The sequence below is a fragment of the Diospyros lotus genome, chromosome 1, assembly GCF_014633365.1.
Source record: "Diospyros lotus cultivar Yz01 chromosome 1, ASM1463336v1, whole genome shotgun sequence".
NCBI lineage: Eukaryota > Viridiplantae > Streptophyta > Magnoliopsida > Ericales > Ebenaceae > Diospyros > Diospyros lotus.
This window is the reverse complement of record NC_068338.1, coordinates 11,470,813-11,486,856: the sequence shown is the minus strand read 5'-3', so window position 1 is coordinate 11,486,856 and position 16,044 is coordinate 11,470,813. Positions and strand designations below refer to the sequence as shown.

General features: G+C 40.7%; 1 protein-coding gene across 3 annotated transcripts in view; it reads right to left on the bottom strand.

The window, feature by feature from the left end:
* Positions 1–4,540: 4,540 nt before the first annotated feature.
* Positions 4,541–16,044, bottom strand: part of LOC127787001 (probable plastid-lipid-associated protein 12, chloroplastic) — a 116,205-nt gene continuing 104,701 nt past the window's right edge. For all 3 annotated transcript variants that reach the window (XM_052314843.1, XM_052314835.1, XM_052314827.1), the window contains 2 exons: positions 4,938–5,045; positions 4,541–4,849 (listed from right to left, as the gene is read on the bottom strand). In XM_052314843.1, coding sequence (XP_052170803.1) covers positions 4,750–4,849; positions 4,938–5,045 — 208 coding nt within the window. In that variant the 3' untranslated portion in view covers positions 4,541–4,749. The remainder of the gene's footprint in view (positions 4,850–4,937; positions 5,046–16,044) is intronic.

Sequence of the window (16,044 nt, the reverse complement as noted above, 5' to 3'; positions counted from 1 at the left end):
CACGCTCCTTAGTAAGCCTTTAGAGACTTTATTAACCATCCTCTAGTATGTAGCCCTAGCATTTTTCAACCTGAATAGCATCACCTTGTAACCATAGGTCCCCTTCTCAGTGATGATGGTTGTCTTTTTAGAATCCGAGGGATATAAGCTGATTTGGTGATGTCCAGAAAAAAGCATCAAGGAAGCTTAGCATAGCATACCCCGATGTTTCGTTAACCAGACGGTCAATCTGTGGCAGGAGGTATGAGTCTTTTGAGCACGCCTTATTAAGATCAGTAAAATCCACACAAACTCTCCATTTTCTGCTTGATTTTTTTTACCATCACCACATTGGCTTGCCATTTAGGATAATACACCTCTTGAATGAAGCATGCCTGCAAGAGTTTTTCCACCTCATCTTCTAAGAATTTGAGTCTGTCTAGGGCAAAGTTTCTCTTTCTTTGCTTCACTGGCTTAGCGTTTGCTCGGATGTTCAGGTGACGTGAGATGACTCTTAAGTTTATACCAAGTATGTCGGCGGGTGACTATCCAAATATATCAACATGAGATCTAAGGCACTAGATTATCTCATATCTTTCTTGTGATGTAAGTTGACTCCTAACATATGATAACTTATCTTCGTCATTCTCATGCAACTGTATCGCTTCCAAGGTTTCTATGGGTTGTGGTTTGGTGGTCTCTTGGGTTTAACCATTTATCATCAATGTTTCTTCTGAAGTGTCAATGTCTCATCGCCCTTGGTACATTTGGTAAAACTGACATAACACACACGAGCTTTTTTCTGATCCCCCTTGCCAACTCCATGGGGGGAAGGAAATTTCATCAACAGATAATTGGGAGAAATCACCACTGGCATGTTATTAATAAGGGAACTTCCGAGGATTACATTGTAGGCTGGAGAATGTGTCTTGACAACCATGAAATTAACCTGTCAGGTGATGTTCTGTGGGTGCATTCCCAATGTTATTAGCAATTGGAATAATCCCACTACAGGCACTGGCTCTCCAGTAAAGCTATAAAAAAGGGAGGAAACAATTTTCAAACGATTGTGGGTGATGTGCATCTTTTTGAAACAATTTCAATACAAGAGGTTGATTAAGTTGACGTTATCCACAAGGATCCCCTCGACTGGATTCTTAACAATCACAACAAAAATTACTAGTGGGTTATCATAAGGCATCAACACATCCCCTTGGTCCTCGGGTATAAATATGATAGGATCTTTATCTTCCCATATTCAAGCAATTGAAAATGTGAAGTGCTTGGTAGGCATAAGCTTTGGGGGTTGCCGAGGAATCCCTTGCCAAAGTCTTGCCCCCTGATATCATGTGGATCCCTTTCTAGGGTAGGCTCATTATCATTTTCCATAGTTGTCTCTTCTCTTCCTTGGTTTCCCCCATCCTTTCTTTTCTTCTAACTGATTATCCTAACCCCTCGGGTTATCTTGATTAGGCCTAAGGGACCACCCTTTGTTTTCCTATCTTTTCCCTATTGTTGATTGGGTTGCGGCCTAGGCTTTTCCAATATAAAGTGGTATAGTTTGACTTGTTGGATCAATTGTTCGATTTGGTTACGTAGCTCCCTGCATTGTTTGGTGGAGTGGCCTCGACATTCGTGGAATTTGCAGAAAGTTTTCAGATCCTTCCCCATAAGTTGATTTGAGCAAAGGGAAAGTTGATCAATCCAATATGAGCTATGGAGGAGAGGATAGCGGCTCGAGACTTAGAGAGGGGCGTGTAATTTCCAAACTGCAGTTTGCGGTAATCCTCCCTATGGAGGACCACCTTCTTAGATTTGTTGGGCCATTCATCTGATTGTTTTTCTTTCTTTTTTTTTTGCTTCAAAAGCATTTAATATCTCCATCTGCATAACAAACTTATTCAGCCGAGAAAACAAGTCTGCCAAAGAAGATGGTTAATCAAAGGCTAGAGATTCTCTTATTGGCAAGAATGTTGTCCCCTATAGTATGCGGCCACCGCCAAGCTGGTTTGCAACTCTAGTACTGCCAGGGTAACACTCCAGAAACGTTCAACATATTCCTTCAAAGATTCATTCGGCCTTTGCTAAATACTCAGCAGATATGTTAGATCCTTCTTGGGAACGTTCACTGCGAATGCATCTACAAACTCTCTTCTCATTTGGTTGAAAGAGCCAATGTGTCCACCAAGTAACTCGTTGAACCACTGATGTACTTGGTCACTGCAAATGCCAACTCTAGTGGCTTCATCCCACTTGTGTAATAGGGCGACAGCCTCAAATAATTGCATATACTATTCCGAGTTCTTCCTCCCAAAGTATACTAGCAATTGGGGGAGCTTAAACCCCGGGTTGTGCTAGTTGCTCGAGTAACTTATCAAAAATTGGGAACCCCTTTTTGGATACTTCTTCATGGGTTGTCAACATCTTATTTTGTTCTAGAACTTCTTCAATCAACTTTTTTACTTCTAGCCCCCCCATTGGGATCTGGGTAGTAGTCTCCCTCGAGTTGGACGCAAGCGAAAGTCCAGGTTTTGGTGTTCATTCCTTCTTGACAGGGTACTCTCGGTAGTCTCTTCATATACTATTGCTTTTCCTATTTGCCTTCATATTCAACCGACAATTCTTCTAAGACATGTTGTAGGGAGCTCCCTTGTCGAGCTTCTTGATGGCTTCCCTTGGACTTTTAGGATGGGGCATCTGCTCCCTATTTCCATCAACATTCTAGGTCTTGGGGATGTATGGTAGGTCAACGTCAGGCATCAAGTCTTGGAGTAAACAAGTTAGATTTTGTACCACCCTTGCATTCTCATCATTGTTCCTCCTCACCTCATCATTACTCTTCTTCAGTTCCTTGTAATTCTTCTTCAATTATTCATACTCAGCCACCAGGATAGTGGGTGGTGCATTTCTAGAAGGACCATGTTGTCCCGGAGTTGTGGTTCGGTCCTCTCTCAGGGTTGATGGCTGTGCTTGGGAGTTTACCTTGAGTAATATCGAGGCGGAGTGGGGTACTCCCCCAAGATGGGGCCTCGGCTCGGGCAATACTAATAAGTCAGGTTGATTTGCCAATTGCAACTTTGCATTAGGCCTTCATTATCTTGGGTCACTAGGGGAAACGGAACCTTGCGCATTTCAGGTGGGACTTGTCCTTGTTTGGATGAACCTCCATTCCCTAGGCTCCTCCTCCTCGCTATTAGATTCCCAACCTTGAGGGAAACAATTCCTTCAACTGCAGCTTTAGTAATATGATGATTTGAGGGAGGGGCATTACTAGTCTCCCCAATAATAGTGGCTCTGATCCTTGTGTTTTTCCATTGATTGCCTGGTTGATTCCCGACGCAAGCAAACCTTGTTGTTCTAACCATCTTGTGAGCCCTTTTGCTTGATTCCCATAGATGACGCCAAATTATTATTGACAAAATACAACAATTAAAATTTTGTTATTTGGAAACGTCTCAGATTAAGATTAGACGAACAATTGATGGATGGTAATTTATAGAATGGTACTCAAGTATTAGTCACGGGGGGTTCCTAGGCTGTTAGAGTTCCTTGGCCGCAAGAGTTCCCTATTTGTGGGAGTTCCTTTGCCGTGGGAGTTCCCTGTCTGTGGAGTTTCCTATTTGCAGGAGTTCCTTGGTTGCTAGAGTTCCTTTGTACTTGTTCTCATTTCGATGAATCTGCACCCACAGACTGAGTTAGAAGGCACACGAGAATTTCTCACATGCGTATGCCCTCTAATGCTCAAGTCAGTAAAGGTGAGAATAGATTTACAAGAGATTGGCAAGTGCAAGAATTCTACTGGGTATTCAATAAAAACATATGTAGACAAAATAACTAAGATCAAAATGTTAAAGTTTGGACCCTTTATTTGAAGGGGAAATGTCCTATTTATAGGGGGAGCAAAATGAGGACCATGCAAAGGACATGTGTCAGCTGGTTATGGCCATGCGTGGAACATGTGCGGAAAAGCTTCGTCGGTTGGGCAAGTGAGCACCCTCCCCTTTCCCTCAGGCCATGCTAGTGAAAGGGGGTTTGTGTGCGTGGTGGTTCTACATGGAAACCCTCACAGACTCTCATGCGCGGGTTTCAATGTGAGATTCCTTGTGGCTGCACACACAAGGATTCTACGTGGGACCACGAACCATCATCTTGCCTTGATCCCTCTCTAATCTTCTATTTGGGGTTTTTTTTGATTATTTTTCTATTTTTTATTAAGCTTTTTTCGGCCACCATTTTTCTTGCACGAAAAATGAGTTTTGTCTATGATACATCAAAACTCAATTGAAAAAAAAAGAGATTGAAACAAAGCCCCGATCCTCCCCGCGGGGCTGCTAAAGTATATACGCATGCCAAAATACTTAATTGACACAGAAATGATCTTCTGTGCAATCACAATATAAATGAAATGGAGTAAAATTTCATAAGCCAAGAGCGAAATAAAGGCCCCCCCCCCCATAAATATATATATATATATATATAAATATGAATGAAACTGTTGTGTCCTCCACAGATAACAGATTAATTTCACCACCATGCATGCACGTATGCATATTCAAGTATATTATTGACTAACCATTTTAAACCAATTTCTCTGTGATCTGCAAACAAGCCGTGGCACACAGTAACCCCCAAACAAAATGACTCAAAAATTGATAAAAATAATGAAGTAAACGCAAACAGAGTTTTGGAAAGGAAGTTCAATTTCAGTCCCTTAGTGAGCATCATAAGATTCAGAACTGAAGTCAGATAATTATTATGCAATAATACTGCTTATTTATTATAGTTATAGCCGCCACCCACATCGTTGCGCAAGTGAACAAACGTAATGTTGTTGTAGCCCCGCGTAATTCTGATCTTCTCGTCTGTGTAACTGTCACAAGTAAAGTACAACGATAAGTAAGGTTTTACATAACTTTTCATATCAGAGTAGACATTACAGCAATTAGAATTAATCTTACAGCAACTCCAACTTGAACTTGCTTTGCATCTCTACTGGAAGTCCGAATTGGCTAGCCAGAATTGCAGCATCATCCATAACAACATCATATGTGTTGCTTCCACATTTCCTGCACATGATATATATAGCAAACAACATCATGGGGTAAAGTTAATTCCTATGCTCAAACATTGAATTAAATCACAAGAGTTTGAGGATTTGTTTGAAGGCTATATGGACTAGAAAAATGCCCTATGTATGGGAGGTCAACAAGGACAAGATATGGACTATTATGGTAAATTTGGGGGTCATCCTAGGTGTGGGAAACTGTGTTAACATATGTTTGAGTGTGTACATGCAAATGCGAGGCACACAATAGAAAAAGGGCTGTATATGCAGGAAATTAAAGCTGAAATTGCCTACATAAAGGGGTAAGTAATGGCTATCAAGGGTGCAAATTCTGGCCAAATCAGAGATGAGCAGGGATCTTCAAATGAAAGCTGAGAAAAGAGGAGACTTAGTTGCATAAGCTGATTTCTCGTGAGAAAAGCTGAAGGTTAAGCTGAAACCAAGGAGAACTTGGCAAGGAAAAAGATCAGGAAGGGCTAGGATTTTGAGGGCAATATGGTCTACTTCCTCTCATCTAGCTAGGGACTTTATAGAGGGAGTTTAATGACATGGTTTTCCCCCTTGTGTGTGCTTGTGCACAAGTGCTGCGTGCCACACACACACAAAGAGAGAGAGAGAGAGAGAGCAGTAGCAGCATTGTGCTGTGCATTGTTGCTTGGGGCAACCAGAGAGTGGCTAGCTCGTTGTGCTGGCGACAATGCATGAGTTATTATGTTGGAACACTGATAAATGATTATGTATTTTGGGCCACATACATGGATCCAAGGCGAGATTATTGGCTCTCCTATGAGTATGGCATTGGGCAGGGCCACTTGTTTGTTGGTGTTAGTGCCAAAATACTAGATTTATATTGCATCAGAAGTATGTCAGCAGAACTAATTATGTAATCTTGTTCATAAATAAAAGGACATATCTTCATTCATACTCTCCGCTTTTCCGTATGAAAGAGTCCTTAGATTTTTTGGTAGAGATCTTATTCTTAAGTGTTAAGAATATATGACAAAAATCTTTACTGCAGGATTTCTTAAAGGTATTCCCAATCTTTAGATTTATTAGAAGAAGAATATGATTTATCAATTACAGACCGGGACATGGGCTACTACCATTGATTAACATGAGATGTTAATGATAATGGATGGTGAGTCACATGCCATATTGCATGAGATGTAGATAATAGATATGTGGATATGTGTTAGTAGAACATCTACTAAATGTGATACCTGTAACAAATCACATGGTTATGAGGATTAATGATCTGTTACTGGTTCTCGATTGTGTATTTGGTCCTTTGACCTGAAGCAACAGAGTTGTCTCATGCACTGGTGTTGGGGATTTATCATTGAGTGGAACCATCCGATGTGAGAGATGGGGATACTCTATGTGTGGTCTCTATGCAGTAGTGTATGGAGGCAGATGCTCGATAATGAGATCCATTTTCCTCCATCAGATGGGGGTGAATATTCTATACAGTCTCAATTAGTTATGGTTGGAAAACCCCTGCCTAGGGTAAGCTTGATTGGAAAAGAGTTTTCGATGTCGGAAGGAGTTTCAAGATGCTACCTCAATCACACTATACTAGATTTGGCATAGTTATCGAGTTCTGCGAGTTTAATCAGTCCACGACTCTCACTCGGTCGGGATGTTGGTCAATAGAAGGATTATAGTGCACTGTAATCAAAAAGCCTTAATAGGTTCATCCAAAGTATACACTTCATTGCCATTAGAATCGTTCTGAGTCCTAACTAGAGGATACTTAGGGACTTTCAGGATGCTCTGGGGAGTTGAAAAGATCTTCATAGTAGGTCGAAGTGTTTGACTAGCGTCATGGAGTTGACGTGTCCTAATTGCTACATGGCTGTAAACTTAGAAAGTCACACGCACACGTAGTAATGTATCGGATTAGTGAACCTTTGTTGTTATAGTGTTCCACATCATTAAATGTTAATGATGTTGGTTGTTGTTAAGAGTTAATTGAATAAATCAACATATTTGGAAGACTGTTAAGAGTTAGCGGGGCACGCCGTTATGAGTTAACGGGAGCCTTGTTTCCATTAAGAGTTAATGGAAGGGCTATAAGAGTTAATAATGGGGCCTAAGTGCAATATAATGGAAGTGACGGAAGATGGCACAAACAGTCGACAGATGCTTCGGGCGGTCGACAGTTTTCTTTGTGAGACAAAGAAAATAGTTGACCGATCTTTATGAACAGTTAACAATTTTGAGAGCGGGATTAACCCCGCGTGCTTCTTCTCCTTCTTCCTTGCTTTTTCTTCTCCTTCCTTTGGTCTTCTTCTTCTTCTTGCTCCAAGAAGTTGGCCCTCTCCTCTCTCCCCTTGTTGATCCCGACTGTGAGATAGCCATAAGCAACCCGAGAGGAACCACGACAGCTTCCATTCACCTTCATTGAGAGCATCCCAACATAGCTTTGGCGAAGGGTTCCAAGGAAGCTCAGGCGTGGACGGACTAGATCCTCCACATTTGAGGAGGCGGGCTGGTCACTTGAGTGTTGCAAGAACGGGAAGGGATCGAACAACTTGGAGGCACCTCGCACAACCGGCAACCTTCATCATCCATTAAGGTATATCCCTTTTCACCCTATGGATGGTTTTATGTTTATTATGCATATGGATGATTAATACGAAGTCTTGCAAGGGCTTGTTTTTGTTTCCGCTATGCATTTGTTTTAATTTTGAAAATATTTTAAAACCAGTATACCTTTGCATTGATCCACCAAGAGTTGGCTTTTTGGCCTTGGACCCTCTTCGTTTTCGGTTTCTTTTCACTGATTTGGAGAGATTTGCTGGCCACACAACGAGGTTCGCTGCCTTGTGGGATAGGTTTTGGCTATCTAGAGGGTTGGAAAATGGTTTTTGATCTACGTTTCATAACTTGCATGCTCGTGTGATCTTATTGAGTTCTTGTAGCTTATATTTTCATTGTTTCATTTTCACATATGGCAATGAGGTCGAGGAGCAAGTTTGAGAGACTTAGAGGCTCACCCAAGAGAGGGAGTAAAACTACCTCAAGGAACATGCTAGATTATCATAGTTTGCTGGATTGCAATGGCCATTAACATGTTTATTTTGTTTAAAGGGGTTGTAAATTGAAATTGTGTATAAACTGCTGAGACAAATATGTCAGCTGAGGCTGTTAAGGTTTTGGAATCCTTGATTTTTATGTTGAAATGGTATGAGTGGTTTGAGCAAGGAGAGATTAAGTCGTAAGGAAACCATCATATATGATGGCAAACAACCCCAGATAATGCAATTAACGGACCTTAAGAGACTCAAAGGAACTACAGTGTGACATGAAAAATGCAAAAGATGCCAAGAAATAAACAAGCAGTGAAGGACAGTCGGGTTGTGACAGTTGAGTGGGAGGTGAACTCTAAAATGTCGAAAATTCAATTGTGGGTTGACCAATCAAATTCCATAATGCACAGGAGTGCCAAAGTCACAGTCAATTATTAGGTCGATTAGAGAGGGGTGGGTCCAGGTGAGGGACAGTTAATTGGGGTGAGAACATCAGAATGGGTTTTGTTCCAGCGAGGTCTGTCAGGGGAATGACAGTCGACTGTGGCATCAACTGCTTCGGTTTCAAAATGTAAGAATGGCTGACTAAGACAGATCATGGAAGTTGACTGGAAGTTCCCAGAGAATTTTAAATTCAATTGCCGAGGGATAGTTGACTGTTAAGTCTCACGGCTAGCTATATGCTAAAAACAAATGTGAAAGACATCATCAACTATGAAGAAGTGGGACAATCGACTGACTGACTGGCGGTCCATAAACCTCTTTATCCATTTATTAACTCAAATACTACCTATTACCATTTCTTTCCACCATGGTTTGGCTTCCCACAATCAAACTTGGTTCAACCCAAGTACCCATCAATATGACTGGATGACGTGGGAAACACATGGGTTCCCTGGTATTTCAATAAAAAATAATTAAATGCCGAAATAAATAATTAATAATTGAAAAGAGGTTGTAGGCTGCCACGTGGAGTGCCAGCTAAAGATCTTTCATATATCAATTAAACTTTAATTGATATATATATGTGACTAAGTGGCATATAAATTATAAAATAGCTAAATAGCAAAATAACAGCTGCAAAAAAAAAAAAAAAAAAACAACAACAACAATTAAACGTTAATTCCACTAGGTGGTGGGGTTAGGAAAATAAATTTTGTCTTGTCAATTATCTTGTTTCAAGATCATATTCTTTGTAAAGCACCATTATATCCCACGAAACATAATCTATTGAGTTTCGTCTCAAATGTCCAAATTATCTTAAACATGTCTTGCATGTCGTATTTTTCAAAGACATCACATTGACCTTATTAAGGACAATCTAATTTCTTTGTTTTTTTTTTTTTTTTTGTATAACCCCACATCTCAACCCTAACACCCCTGGCCCCCAGCTTGGCTACATTCATTTTCTTCATATGTTTTAAGTCTGTCAACGGGCCGGGTGTGGTCCAGATCTGGACTGGACGAGACCCGTGAAACCTAATCCATTTAAAGAGAGGCCCGGACCAAATTCGTGAGACCCAAATGGACCACACAGAATCTCTAGATCCACTACAGCATACAGCCACTTCACTCTCATTGTTTCGCACTCATCTCTCTTTGGTTCTCTCCATCATTGCCTCTACAGATCCAAAAGTTCTTCGTCTTCCCGAAGCGAGATCTCTCTCTCTCTCTCTCTCTCTCTCATTTGCTGAATTTGAAAACCTTCTAATCAATTTGTTGGCCTCGCTAAATCTTTCTATCGCCACCATCAACCGACGAAAGGGTGGAGCCTCGCTGCTGTGCATCACTGGGAGAAGAATTATAGACCTTGATTCTTTCTCTCTCAGAACAGAATAATGATTGCTAGGGTTCTGATTTGAAAGATATGAAACCCCGCGATTATTGTTGAGGTTTTATGATTTGTGTTATGCCTGCTAAAATAAAGGAAAAGAAATGCCACGTAGCAACCTGATGATGCGGAGTCGATCACCTTCTTCTGTCTCGGACCAAGTACCTGCAAAAAGGGTGGGGACTTGCTCCCCATGATCCCTCCGACGCTCAAGTCAGTTCATAGGGTTTTTGAGGAGTATAATAGTAATGGAAAAATAATATATGAGTCCCTTAGGAGTCCGATCCCCCTACCTGTAGAGGTTGCCCTCTATTTATAGATGTCTCGTGGCCTTTCCCTTAGGAGATAAGATGTATTTCAAAAAGAGAGGTTGGTCCCCTTTCCATGGGGAGAAAAGATAATCTTCCCTAATAGAGATAATTCTTGGGATATTTAAAGATATCATTGGTTGACTTAATCTTCTTCTTTATCTCTTTCCAGTTCAAAATCATAATAAAGATTATAAAGATAAGCGGAGCTCCTAAGTCTTGACACGTGGCGATCGCATATTGGTCTTTACTGGCACACATGGCTCCGAGTTAATGGTAACCTCCCAGGGGTAGTACAGTAAAATTGCCCCCCTGTAAATATTCCCTCATCACAACCCTAGGAGCTGCCACGTGGCAAGCCATCACGGTGCCACCTGGTTGCTTCATGCAGCCAGGAGGCAGCCACTATGGCTGCATGGAAGCAGCCACTATGGCCGCTTCCCTCCCCCACGTTGCCAGCAGCAGCATGGCCAAGGGAGGGGGGGCGCTTCCCCCCCTGCCATGCTGCCACACAACAACGTGGCTAAAGAAAGCCCCCCCCGAGAGACTCTCTCGGGGGTATTCCCAGGGAAAGGGGGGGGGGGGGGCGCCTGCCCCTCCCCCACGCTGCCAAAGAAGGGGGCATTCCCCCCCTGCCACGCAGCGGCGTGGCTCCACCCCCTACCCCCGAGAGAGGTCACTCGGGGGTGCTTAATGCGCGTCTTTGCGCGCGCACTTGTGGACGCTTGTGTGAGCGCTTGACCATGCACCCTCGCGTCAACAATGGGTCAAAATTGTCTCCGAGATGCCTGCCAAGGAAATCGGATCATCCGACACATGGATGCCCCTCCCATCGCTATAAATAGGGGGTCTTTTCCTCTTATTCGGTATGCAACCTCTCACTCTCGTACTTACTCTTTGCCTTCAAGCACTTCACTTTTACGAGGGACTGACTTAGGCATCAGAGGGTCCACGCGGGGATTCTCACCCGCGCCCCTAACCGATTTTCTTTCCAGCAGGTCATTCATCGCTCTCAACCTAGCCAAGGGGCTCACTCATCGCTGCCGTGACCCCTGAGAGACTCATCCATTGCTCTCAAGGGACTCATCCATCGCTGTCGTGACCCCCCGGGAGACTCATCCATCGCTGCTGTGACCCCTGGGAGACTCATCCATCACTGTCACTCCACCCCGGGAGACTCACCCATCTCTCCCAATAATTACTCATTGCTTGGACAGTCCACACATCACCCACTGCCCAAATGAGTCATCCATCCCCCGAGTGAGTCACCCATCACTCAAATACACCACACGAGAGTCATCCATCGCTCGGATTAGCCATACGAGAGGCATCCATCGGCAATTTCCCTTTTTTACAAATTTATTGTTGTAACCGTGTAACAACAATTTGAAAACCCGCTTAAACCCTAGTGATGATCGTGGGGTTTAGATCAGAAACCCCAACGATCATCACTGGGTTTTCAAATTTGAAACCCCAGCAATAGGGGCCGGGCATCACCAGCCACCAATGGTATTTTTTTCTTTTTTTTTTTTTTTTTCTAGATTTTCTAAAAATATTTTCGTATTTCGAGGGACAGGAAAAAGAAAGGGAGAGAGAGGAGAGAGAGATGGAAGATGGAAAAATGTTGGTAGAGTTTTTTTCTTTTATCAAAAAATGCTAATAGGTTTAAAAGAGAGAAAAAAATGTTAAAAGAAATGGATATGGACCTACTCTAGATTGGCCGGTTCCAGATATGTTAGGATCCAAATTCAAGAGATACAGACAGTTCAAATACAACTGGATTTGGACTAGTCCATTAGTGATTAGATCTGGATCTAATGGATCTAGAGCAGATCCAGTCCAAATTTGGACCATTTACAACCCTACATATCTTGATAACTCCTTAACACCTCATGTTATAGATTTGAGTTTGTCTTAAAGTCATCTAATAGAACTTTCTTTTTAAAAAATGATTTTTACAATCATATAAAGTGGTGGAAACACTTGTCCAATTTAACTAGTATTAATTTTATAACTAACATTCTTAATAATCTCCCTTTTTTGTTGGACAATTGATTTGAGAATCTAAATTGATCATTTCTTAGAATAAATTGACCTTCAAATCTCATTGTCACATCATCTATGTTTCTATTTTTATTAAACTTACATTTTATATATTCAAATTTCAACCACTTTCAAGCAGTTGACTATGTGGGATTCAAGTGATGAGTATGTCAAGATTGCGTGTTCGAATTCTCAGCAACACAATAGGTATCGCATTTGCTGTAGGGGGTCACGGGCACGGGTCTTTGACTCGAATTTACCTAGTCCGGCTTGACTGTCCGATTGGGTCGGTGCTCATAGGTTATAGGAGAGAAGGTGTCGGTCGTTGCCAAAGGCTTATGTATCGGATTTCCTTCGATTCTTACGTTAAAGAAAAAAAAAAGTCAACCACTTCAATCTAAAACCTTTAGGTTCTAAAGTATCCCTCTATAACTTGAGCTTAGTATCCACATATTCTTTTGTCTCATTCACCAAAACAAACTCATTTACAAATAACATTACCAAGACACCTTTTCTGCATAGAGATAATGGCTTAGTAATGGTTTGATTCTAAAATGATTTTGATGAATATCATTACACAAAACTTTAATAGGTATTAAGTGTTTTGATTTTCAAGGTTTTAAATTTAAACACTACTTTGAATAAGTCTTGAAAATGTTCTAAACTTGTATTTTAACTCTTGTTCTAAAATAAAAGTGTTATCATGTTTTAGAACAGAAGAACATGTTAGTGATAGTGGCCTAAATGCTAGATTTACACTACATGAGATGTAAGTGAGTGGCAGTTATAATGTATTCTTGATAATTAATTAAAAGGTCATATATTTATTCATACTTTCCATTTTTTCCTTACGAATGAGTCCCCAGATTTCCTAGTAGAGATCTTATTTTTAAGTGTTAAGAATAATGTGACAAAAATCTTTAGTTCAACATTTCTTAAAGGAATTCACGGTCTTCAGATTTATCAGAAGGGGAATATGGTTTATTGATTATGGATCGACACATGGACTACTACCATTTGTTAGCATGATATACTGATGGCACTGGAGTGTTAAGTCACATGTCATACTACATGGGATACATATAGTAAACATGTGGATGGGTGTTGGTTGAACATCCACTGAATGTAAGCCTGTAATAGATCACATAGGTTTGGTGATTAATGATCTGTTATCGGTTCTCGATTGTGTATTTGGTCCTTATACTGGAAGCGACAGAGTTGTCTTGTGCGCTGGTGTTAGGGATTTTCCATTGAGCGGAACCATTTGGTATGAGAGACGGGAATGCTCTCTGTGTGGTTTCTATGCAGTGGTATATAGAGGCAGATGTTCGCTGATTGGATCCATTGACCTCCATTGGATGGGGGTGAACATCATATGTGATTTAAGTTGGTTGTGATTGGAAATCTCCTGGTCAGGGTGAGCATGATCAAAAAGAGTTTCTGATATCGGAAGAGTTTTGAAATGCTCCCTCGATCACATTATATTGGATCTGGCATAGTTACTGAGTTCTGTGAGTTTAATCAATCCATGACTCTCATTTGGTCGGGATGTTAGTCAATGGAAGGACTATAATGCACAATAATCGAAGAGCCTTAATAGGTTCATATGAAGTTCAAACTTCATTGCCATTAGGATTGTCCTGAGCTTTGGCTAGAGGATACTCAGGATTTTTCAAGGTGTTCTGGGGATTTGGAGATATACTCTTAATAAGGCAAAGTGTTCGACCGATGTTAAGGAGTTGACATGTCCTGATTGCTACATGGTTGTGAACCTAAAAAGTCACACGTATACTAAGTAATGTATCAGATTAGTGAACTATTGTTATTAGTGAGTTCCTCGTCATTAAGAGTTAGTGATTCCGATTGTTGTTGAGAGTCAGCTATATGGATCTATAGATATGGGAAACCGCTAAGAGTTAGCGGGGCACACCGTCAAGAGTTAATAGGGGCCTTGGTTCAATTAAAAATTAGTGGAAAGGCTATTAAGTGTTAATAATGGGGCCTAAGTGCAATATAACAAAGTTGGAGTGTTGCTAGCAATACCAGTCGATTGGTCATATCGTGCAGTCGACTGTTTGCCTCTTTTCTGCTCTGCCGCTTTGTCGCATCAGAGCATTAAATGCTCTAATGTAGCGTATGATAAGAGAGAGGGAGACGACGATGTGTGCACGGGAAGCCTCATTTGTAGAAGAGAAATTGAGAGAGGGTCGAGAGCTTCTTGGTAACTCCCTTCTTCTTCTTCTTGCTTTGCTGCTTCATTGCTTCTTCTTCCTGCATTGTTGCTTGTTGTTGTTTCTTCTTGCTCCAAGCTTAGCTGCAACATCTCTTTCTTCTCTTCTCCCATTTAGATCCGACTATTCAACAACCATGTTGCAACCGAAAGGAACCCTAGAACTTTGGTTCACCTTCATCAAGAGGGTCCTAGTACGACCCTAGTAAAGGGTTCTGAGGCGTCTCGGGCGTGAACTGACTAGGTCCTCCACACTTGAGGAGGTGGGATGGTCACCCGAGTTGCAAGTTCGTAGGAGCAGATTTGACAGAAAGGAGGAGGAGGTTCGTTGGATAACCAGCACCAACAGTGGAAACTTCAATGGAGGTATATTGTTTATCCCCTTATGGATGGTTTTCAGTTTTGGATGTATATGGATGATTAATACTGTGTTTTGCAAGGGTTGTTTTTGCTTCCGTTGCGGATAATATTTGGTTTTGAAAATTTTTAAAACTTGTTATCCTTGCATTGATCCACCAAGAGTTGGTTTTTAGCCTCGGGCCCCTATCATCTTTTAGAACCATCAAGTGATCATCAAGTTACATCATTTGTGACCATTAAGTCTTTTAAGGTTTTGGACATGTCAAACTAAGTGTTTTAGAATTCAAAAGGTTTTGGACATGTTAAACTAAGTGTTTTGGAATTCAAAATTTTTTATCTTAAACAATCCTTGAAAATGGATTTGAATAATCCATGAAATCTTGTGAAATCCAAATGTTTTTAAAGTTTTTAAAAGATAAACAAAATAACTTGAAATACTAGAAAAATCAATTGAACATTGAATTTAGTGAAAAATTGTCGACCTATTTTCTAAACTGTCAATTGGTTCTTTAGAATTGTCAACTGATTCTTAAAACAAGTCGTTAGAAATCTGAAAACCTTTCCTTTTTGTTGTTTCCTTTTTATTAGGATAAGATTATGCTTTCCTGAACAAAATTTAACACCTAACTAAACTGTTAGGTTGAAGAGAACTTAGGAAAAATATCCCTCGTTATCATATATTGAACCATAGGCCAATCTCTTATACAAAAATTTTCCTACTTAAGTTAGAATTCTACCTAGCTTCAAACACTATAAAGGTATGCCCATTCTAAGATACATCTACTACTTTACATTATCTCTATTATTTAGGTAACTTATCTTCACAATCTTATCTCCTATAATTTTTCCGGTTATCTAGGAACTCTCTTCTTCTTCTTCTTCTTTATCCACATAATCTCGGCTTCATCTCTATCTTCATCTCTTTCTCTTGTAGCACGTTAATGACCTCATCTTCTTATCGTAAGCACACAGATTCCTAACACCCCTCAAGCTGGTGAATAAATATCTTCCATTCCCAGCTTGCTAATTAAAGCTTCAAACCCCTGTCTTGACATGGCCTTTGTAAGAACATCTGCTTCTTGATTTTCTATAGGAACATAAGTTAGCTGGATTCTTCCTTCCTCAATTTCTCTTTGTATGAAGCTTTTATCAATTCTCACATGCTTTATTCTATCATGTTGTATAGGGTTATTGAT